This window comes from Gymnoscopelus microlampas (genome assembly GCF_963454915.1).
Source record: "Gymnoscopelus microlampas genome assembly, chromosome: 22".
Taxonomy (NCBI): Eukaryota; Metazoa; Chordata; class Actinopteri; order Myctophiformes; family Myctophidae; genus Gymnoscopelus; species Gymnoscopelus microlampas.
In genome coordinates, this window is record NC_139959.1 from 4,594,243 (window position 1) to 4,603,851 (window position 9,609).

The window sequence follows — 9,609 nt, forward strand, 5'->3', positions numbered from 1 at the left end:
AATCTAGCCTGTTGGTGTTTACTTAGAACAGTCAATAGGCCACTGTAGGCTTTTATCGCAGCCTATAAAAAATATAAGTTTAATAACAGGGCAAAGGACAAACGTGGATGGATGCTTTATTCGTTGTATAATTCTCTCTCTCGCACACGCACGCAGGCACGTACATACGACGGCCTGTCTCTCCCTCGCACAAATACACACCCATTCCCTCCCATGTGTGGTGGACATGATTTGCCGTGCGTGTCCTTTTGAACTGTCAAAGTGAGCGTGGTTGAAGTTGAAGCCAGCTGCTGCGCTGTGGAAGCTCATCACCTGTCCCTGAACAGACCAGAGCAGGTTAAAGTGATGAATCTGATCCAAGTGCCTGACAAACGCCTGCTGTTCAAGGCAACCGTCCCATTAATATTCAGATAAACCCGTTGCCTCCTTCATGGAGGAGACAGGAGAGCACTAAAGTCTGCTTAAGTCGAAGAATAATTACTCTGACTTTCCCCTCTCACACTCCAATGACACGATAAGGCAGTTATAGGTGATATTGCAGTGTTGTGGAACCTGCTGTGATTGCTGTATGCTGTGTTAATATATCAAAAAAGGGCTCTATTAATGCAAAGTGGGTTTCTTGGACAGACACAAGAGCCTGCTACAACGGATCTAGTTGAATGCCAATTGGCACATTGGATGTATATGACAGCTTATATAGATTATTGTGTAACCTGGGTGAACACCTGGGTGAAACCCAGCTACAGTAGGAAGGTGGTAGAGGAATGGCTAGAGACATTTTCTCTAAACCAAAACAAACCCCCAGAAGAGGGGAGAAACAGGAATCTAATCTTGACCCTTTCGACCTGGCTGTTGTTACTGCACTTAAACAACAGCCACTTGTCCGCCCGGTGCCCCCCAGGGATCGCTGAATACTGGGTCCAGTGATGGAAGAAGTTTGGTATTCAACATTTACTTGATTAAAAGTACAAAATACACTTAAAGTACCAAAAGTAAAATGACTCATTATGCAGAAGGTCAATTTCACAACTTTTCAAATGTATAAAATGTTTAAAAAAAGCCTTTGAAAATAGCAGATCTACAAGCTCTACAAGCTGTAAGCGTGTAGATCTGCTATTTTCAAATTGCCAAAGTATGTACTGTATATAGATAGGTCTGACATTATAGAACATTTGAAGTACTCTATCAAAGTAAAAAATATCTCAAAATCGTATTTATAAGAACAGTACTTGAGTACATGTACTTTAGTTACTTTCCACCACTGGTCTGCTCATGTTCTTTTCCTGTGACGGTCCTATGGCCTTTGCCAGGGTCTGTGTGCGCCTGCATGTCTTCTATTGCTGTGTGCTGGTTAGAGGCTGGAGGTAATCAGGGGATTAGAGGCACACAGTGTCTCTCCCAGAGCCTTCTTCCTCTTCCTTCCACCTGGGCCACACTGCTGGGCCATGGCCACAGAAGAGCATTTTGGTTTATTTGCGTTTGCATGGCTTTCGTTAAGTTTGCCCGGTATGTCTCCCTGATTTATTGTTAGCCGGAAACGTCATTTCTGTTTAATATCATGATTGCCTTAAATAAAATCACTCACCTTTAGTTAAAACTCTCTCTCCCGTTTGCCTTCATTTTCTCAGGTCCCCGAGCCGGCGGCCACGACATTACTCTACCACAAATCTCTGCCAGAAATAGCCTATCTGCAAGCTCACAGAGGCCCAGAATAGGGACGCTGGGGTTCAAGGCTGGTGGTTGTGAGGCTGTACTTTGTTGTCTCTGCGATCAGATCAAGGTCTTTATTGCTCTGTACAGTGCCGTGCCTTCACCACCAAGACCCCCAACATCGTGGTTGTAAGATAAATGTGCGTTTTACATCCCCGGGCACCATTTATCTACTGCTGAATTCATTAACGGCGATAATGATCTCTCACCCTGACATTCCAAGGAAAGGAAGGTCAGCATGAGACTCTTATCCAGATTGTGTGTAATACTGTAGCTCTCGCCCTGGCCTTTCTCCTCTCTTTGATAAAGTGTGTCGCTTTAGTTCTTAGGTCTCTTTTTATGGTCAAATCTAATGTAAGCATCGCCGAACGACACAAAATCTGATAAAGGGTGTATCAGCTTTGCAGGAAACGAAAAGAAAAGAAGTTGAAAATAAAGAGCCTACTACAGGGGTGTCATATGCGAAGATAGCAACTCGATCTGAGTGTGTGAATACGTGTACCTGCAACAAGGATCTTTTAGTAATTCTACATGTATGCACAGTAAAGTGTGTGTAAAGTGTGTTGATCTCGAGATCCACATGGGAACAGCGGGCGGCATGGGAACATTCAACGTGATAGCATGTTTTCACATGCATAAACTGCTATGGTACAAAATAACACACACACACACACACACACACACACACACACACACACACACACACACACACACACACACACACACACACACACACACACACACACACACACACACACACAATTTTATGATTGGTTTATGATATTTTGGGGGCATTTTTAACCGCAAGTCTAAAGCCGAAAAATAGCAGATCTACAAGCTCACAACTTGTCGCAGCGCGACATGTTGTGAGCTTGTAGATCGTCTATTTTCCGGTGTTTGACATCGCCGCACAACTAAGTATAAAATAGGGGAAAATCTAACCCCAACTCCCTAAAACTAACCTCTAAATATCTAATCCTACACCTAACCCCAACCTGCATCTTTTTCTAATTGTAAACGTATCTCTAAAAATGATTTCAACCATAAAACAACCATTTTTTCTCACGAGGACCAGGTAAAATGGTCCTCACAGCATCTATTCCTCAAATTCTACTTTACTTGTGGGGTAGAATTTGAGGGGGTAGAACACTCACACTCACACACACACACACACCGACTGAAGCGCTGCCCACTCTGGGCAGAGTGCTACACGTTCAAAGCTGTGCTCAAAGAGGTTTGGACAGATACAGTACTTCCAGGGGCGTGCAAAGAATGTTAGTGGGCAGGGGCCGAAACGCGTTGTGAGCTTGAGAGATCAGCTATTTTCGCTGTGAGCTTGGAGATCGGCTATTTTCCGTGTGCGGCTATTCACCGCTCTCAGCGAAGTATAATCAAGCCTTTAGTGGAGATGTGGTGTAAGGCATTGATTTCTACACAGAGGGCAATTCTGTCAACATACAATGCTGCATTTAAGTTCACGAGAGTTCGGAAATGGCAATTCTATTGAATACTGCCTTAAGAGGGGGCATTTGAATTTCTTTCACCATAGTAAAAGCTGGAGAGAGGGCACTTTTTACAGACAGGTAAAAAGGGCCAGGGGCTCAAGCGCTCTTTGATGTCTATGTGTGGACGTGCCTGGATACTTCAGTTCTATAATTGTAGATAAGGACCCAAACTAAAAGCAATGGCTTGAAGTAAAATGGAATTGGACACGTTTAGTTAGAGGCCTAAAGGCTATACAGCTTATTTTATACCCCATTGCATGATCCCTTCTACGCAAAATAGAGAAGTGTCACGCAAATATTGTACTTTTTACTCCACTACATTACTTGACAGCTTTAGTTACTAGTTACTAGCAGATTTTGATTATTATCACAAAACCTACATTAGCCACTTCAGCCATATTTCGGCCATTTGAAAATCTACAAGCTCCAAAGAGTTTTATACATTATGCATTCTGCACAATGAGTACTTTTACTTTTGGTATTTTAAGTATATTTTGATGCCAATACTTTTGTACTTTTACTCAAGTACATTTTGAATACTAGAATTTGACTTGTAACAGAGTTTTTCTACATTGCGGCATTGATACCTTTACTTAAGTAAAACATGTGAGTACTTCTTCCATCACTGTGCTCGCCAGTGTTCCATGCCAAAAAACTTCTGATCCACAAGACTGCAAAGCATTGTGAGCTTGTAGATCTGCCAACCCACCGGTGCACAACACCAGCGTGCAACCAAGTACACATCAGGCTTCAGAGAGACTGTGTGAAACCGGAGAACAGACTGATGAAGACAAGTTTGGTGTATAAATGAATGGAGGAAGAGCACAGGTCCAGTTTGGCTTCATCCAGCACCATCCTAGCACCCAGATGGCGGTGCGGCGAACTCGATCACTCCTCCGTTCTGGGCTTCAGGGCTCATAAGCTGTCTTACGCACATCACCACGTCCGTGTTGCCAAGAGCCTCTGCCACGCTAATGGCCGTCTGTCCATCATAACCTGGTTTATTCAGATCGGCTCCGGCCAGACTCCATATCTCCAGGCCTTCCTGGTCACCGTTGGCCGCTGTTCTGCACAGTTCAGTGCCTGCTTCCTCTAGCTCACGTCTAGAGAAATGGGCTCCTGCCTTCCTCAGCAGTTTCACTACATCCGTGTGTCTAAAGTGGACGGCGTTGATTAGGGGTGTATCGCCGCAACGATCTTTAGCATACACGGTGGCCCCATGACTCAGGAGGTACTGCGCCACCTTCAGGTGACCCTCGCATGCAGCAATGTGTAGAGGTGTGCGTCCATCATAATCACCCAGACTCAGGTTACTGCCCATTTTCCTGATGGCTTCCAAAGCCTCCACATCGCCGTTCTTGGCAGCGGCACATGCCAGCGGTGGCATCAGGGCCTCACGGATGGCTTCCAGCTCCTCATTGCAGCTGATGCTGAGAGACTTAGCGATGGCCTGAATGAAACGGCTGTCACTCAGGGAGAGCTTGCCTCCCTCCAGGTCCGCTTTCATCTCACCCCTGAGGTTCTGTCCCATCATCTTCTTCTTGGCCTGTAGATCGAGCTCCGATTTGCCGAGGACATAGGACAGCTTGGACAGGGCGGCCTCCGGAGTCATGTCACAGCCGACTATCAGCCCTGCGTCTATCAGAACCTTGCCGGTGGCGTACGATGTCGACACGCTCCCCCTCAGACACTGGGTGCAGTTGACGATGATGACGCCCCGGTCTGTAGCCTTCGTCAGCTCCTCCAGCAGGTCGGCGCGGTTGTCGGGGGCGTTCCCGCTGCCGTACGTCTCCAGCACCACGCCCTCCATGGGCGGCTGCAGGAATGCCTTGACCGTAGCAGCGGTGATTCCGGGGAAGAGTCTGAGCAAACCCACGTTTCGGTTCAGCACGGTGCTCACGCGGAACTTTGACGTTGCGTTGGCCCTCCAAACCGTGTCCCAGTTCACTGTGATGTCCACTTCGGTGTTGGCCAGTGGGGCCAGGTTAGGAGAAGTGAAAGCGTTGAAGCTCCGTTCATCCACCTTAGTCACGCGATTTCCCCTGTACAGTTTGTTGAAGAAATACAGGCAGACCTCGGGAATGACAAACTGTCCGGCGATCAGCAGCGCTCCCAGCAGGTTGCCTCGGCCGTCGTTTCTCATCTCATAGATTGGCACCTGTGAGCCAGTGAGGATGACCGGCTTCCCCAGGTTCTCGCACATGAAGGACAGGGCAGAAGCTGTGTACGCCATTGTGTCTGTGCCGTGCAGGATCACAAAACCATCGTAGTTCTCGTAGTTCTTCTCAATATCCTTTCCGAGTCTGCCCCAGTCATCTGTTGTCATGTTGCATGAGTCCAGCAGAGGGCAGTACTCTAAAATAGAGTACACTATCCGTTTGTTTTTATGCTGCGGGAGGACCAAGATATTTTCTGGTTCATCGTAGTAATCATACAAGCATGTCTGCTGCGCATACTTTTCGTCATGGAGGGTAGGAAGCCTGCGTAGGTTCTCCACAAAAGCATTGTGTTTTGGGGCCAACACGTTGTCACGGAGGGTCATTCCAATCGTGCCCCCGGTGTTGATGACAAGGACTCGAGCCTCGGCACAAGGAGAAATGATGGATTCTACGGAGTCATTCAGATTGGTGCCGCTTGACAACTTTCTTCTTCGGGTTGTAACATTTCTGCGATTAAGGTTCGACTGTGAAACTGAGCCGGTAAACTCTGGTGGATGATTGATATGGTTCAAATCTGGATTGGACAGAGCTCGAGCGAGGGATGACATGTTTTCAGAGACGGAGGAGTTCCTTGTACCGCAAAGTATTTCTAAGGTGTGACAATAAAGTCTATGATTCTTTTAGATTCCGGTCTCTGACATCAGTCATCTATGACATATCTATGACATATGAGTCATATGTCATTGATAAGACATAAAGTCAAATTTGGGAAAGGTTTCAGCCCGGTCATGGCCCCATTTGACCTCCATTATGCAATTATTAAAAGTAAACTAGAAAGTACTGTTCCTGAAGAAACAGTGTGGGATCGCTAAGAATGTTGCAGGTATTGAGTATTGATAGTGTTAGTAGTGTTATAGGTTTGAAAGGTTTAAAGGGTTTGAAGGGTTTGAAAAGTTTGAAAGGTTTGAAAGGTTTGAAAGGTTCTAAAGGTTTGAAAGGTTCTAAAGGTTTGAAAGGTTTGAAAGGTTCTAAAGGTTTGAATGGTTTGAAAGGTTCTAAAGGTTCTAAAGGTTTGAAAGGTTCTAAATGTTCTAAAGGTTCTAAAAGTTCTAAAGGTTTGAAAGGTTCTAAAGGTTTGAAAGGTTTGAAAGGTGTGAAAGGTTTGAAAGGTTTGAAAGGTGTTAAAGTATTAGTGTTAAAAGTTTTTATAGTGTTGGCACTGTTGAATAGTGTAAAATGTATTTTTTTAGGGTAAAACAGTGATAGCTAGGTTCTAATAGGCGGTTGCTAGGGTCTAATAGGCGGTTGCTAGGGTCTAATAGGTGGTTGCTAGGGTAAACAGGTGGTTGCTAGGGTAAAACAGGTGGTTGCTAGGGCCTAATAAGCGGTTGCTAGGGTCTAATAGGTGGTTGCTAGGGTCTAATTGGTGGTTGCTAGGGTAAAACAGGTGATTGGTGGGGTAAAACGGGTGGTATCTAGGGTAAACAGGTGGTTGCTAGGGTGTAATACATGGTTGCTAGGGTCTAATAGGGGGTTGCTAAGGTTTAATATGCAGTTTATATGGTCTAATATGCGGTTGCTAGGGTACAAAAGGTGGTTGCTAGGGTAAAATGGTGGTTGCTAGGGTGTAATAGGTGGTTGCTAGGGTATAATAGGTGGTTGCTAGGCTCTAATATGGTGTTGTTAGGGTATAATAAGCAGTTGCTAGGCTCCACTGTGGCTAAATAGCATTTCTCCATTGAAATGAATGGGATTGTTTTAGCAGTAAAAAGTGAAATATCTCTAAAAGTACACATTTTTTCAAAAAATTCAAATGGTAGCCAATATGTCCTAAGTAGGCTGAACGTTATAGAGTTGGAACGGAGTTTCTAGCTAAAAGTATGAATTTCCCCATTGAAATGAATGGGCTTTTTTTAGAAGTAAAAAGTGCAATATCTCTAAAAGTACAAATTATTTCAAAAATAAAAATAATAGCCGACATGTCCTGAGTAGGCCGAACGTTGAAGAGTTGGAACGGAGTTTGTAGCTAAAAGTATGAAGGACTAGTTAGGTGCCAAAAAACGGGCGGAATAATAATAATAACTAGAAAGTACTGTTCCTGAAGAAACAGTGTGGGATCGCTAAGAATGTTGCAGGTATTGAGTATTGATAGTGTTAGTAGTGTTATAGGTTTGAAAGGTTCTAAAGGTTTGAAATGTTTGAAAGGTTTGAAAGGTTTGAAAGGTTTGAAAGGTTTGAAAGGTTTGAAAGGTTCTAAAGGTTTGAAAGGTTTGAAAGGTTTGAAAGGTTCTAAAGGTTTGAAAGGTTTGAAAGGTTTGAAAGGTTTGAAAGGTTTGAAAGGTTCTAAAGGTTCTAAAAGTTCTAAAGGTTTGAAAGGTTTGAAAGGTTCTAAAGGTTTGAAAAGTTCTAAAGGTTCTAAAGGTTTGAAAGGTTTGAAAGGTTCTAAAGGTTCTAAAGGTTCTAAAAGTTCTAAAGGTTTGAAAGGTTTGAATTTGGAAAGAAAAAAAAAATCTGAAAAAAAAAGTTAGGAAAAAAAATCTGGAAAAAAAAGTTTGGAAAAAAAAAAGTTTTTGAAAAAAAAAATTGTTTGAAAAAAAAAAATTGTAAAAACAAAATCTTTGGAAAAAAAAAATTCTTGAAAAAAAAAAATCTGAAAAAAAAAAAAAAATGAAAAAAAAAAAAATCTGAAAAAAAAAAATTTTTGGAAAAAAAAAAAATCTGAAAAAAAAATTTTTTGAAAAAAAAAAAATGTATGAAAAAAAAATGTTTTGGAAAAAAAAAAATTCTGAAAAAAAAAAAGTTTTGGAAAAAACTTTTTTCCTATTTGAATTATTTCAAAAATTCAAATGGTAGCCAATATGTCCTAAGTAGGCTGAACGTTATAGAGTTGGAACGGAGTTTCTAGCTAAAAGTATGAATTTCCCCATTGAAATGAATGGGCTTTTTTTAGAAGTAAAAAGTGCAATATCTCTAAAAGTACAAATTATTTCAAAAATAAAAATAATAGCCGACATGTCCTGAGTAGGCCGAACGTTGAAGAGTTGGAACGGAGTTTGTAGCTAAAAGTATGAAGGACTAGTTAGGTGCCAAAAAACGGGCGGAATAATGATAATAATAACTAGAAAGTACTGTTCCTGAAGAAACAGTGTGGGATCGCTAAGAATGTTGCAGGTATTGAGTATTGATAGTGTTAGTAGTGTTATAGGTTTGAAAGGTTTGAAGGGTTTGAAGGGTTTGAAAAGTTTGAAAGGTTTGAAAGGTTCTAAAGGTTTGAAAGGTTTGAAAGGTTTGAAAGGTTTGAAAGGTTTGAAAGGTTCGAAAGGTTCGAAAGGTTCTAAAGGTTTGAAAGGTTCTAAAGGTTTGAAAGGTTTGAAAGGTTTGAAAGGTTTGAAAGGTTTGAAAGGTTCTAAAGGTTTGAAAGGTTTGAAAAGTTCTAAAGGTTCTAAAGGTTTGAAAGGTTCTAAAGGTTCTAAAGGTTCTAAAAGTTCTAAAGGTTTGAAAGGTTTGAATTTGGAAAGAAAAAAAAAAGTTAGGAAAAAAAAATAAGAAAAAAAATTTAAAGAAAAAAAATTGAAAAAAAAAATCTGGAAAAAAAAATTTGGGAAAAAAAATAAATTTTGGAAAAAAAAAAAATTTGGAAAAAAAAATTTCTGGAAAAAAAAAAATTTGGAAAAAAAAATGTTTTGGAAAAAAAAATGTTTTGAAAAAAAAAAATTCTGAATTTTTTTTTTTTGAAAAAGGAAAAAAATCTGTAAAAAAAAAAAATTGACAATATGTCCTAAGTAGGCTGAACGTTATAGAGTTGGAACGGAGTTTCTAGCTAAAAGTATGAATTTCCCCATTGAAATGAATGGGCTTTTTTTAGAAGTAAAAAGTGCAATATCTCTAAAAGTACAAATTATTTCAAAAATTTGAATAATAGCCGACATGTCCTGAGTAGGCCGAACGTTGAAGAGTTGGAACGGAGTTTGTAGCTAAAAGTATGAAGGACTAGTTAGGTGCCAAAAAACGGGCGGAATAAATATATAATAATAATAAATATGCACAATAACATTAGTGTGATCGCTTTAGCGATCCCACAAATATGCAAGATAACATTAGTGTGATCGCTTTAGCGATCCCACAACTAGAAAGTACTGTTCCTGAAGAAACAGTGTGGGATCGCTAAGAATGTTGCAGGTATTGAGTATTGATAGTGTTAATAGTGCTATAGGTTTGAAGGTTTGAAAGGTTTG

At 41.3% G+C, this 9,609-nt stretch overlaps 1 protein-coding gene across 1 annotated transcript; it reads right to left on the bottom strand.

The window, feature by feature from the left end:
* Nucleotides 1-4,071: 4,071 nt before the first annotated feature.
* Nucleotides 4,072-5,982, bottom strand: LOC311039082 (60 kDa lysophospholipase-like; the record flags this gene model as incomplete). The annotated part of the gene is made up of 1 exon (XM_084048724.1): nucleotides 4,072-5,982. The coding sequence occupies one exon, from the start codon at nucleotides 5,980-5,982 to the stop codon at nucleotides 4,072-4,074; it is 1,911 nt and encodes a 636-aa protein (XP_083904850.1).
* Between the last annotated feature and the right edge of the window lie 3,627 nt (nucleotides 5,983-9,609).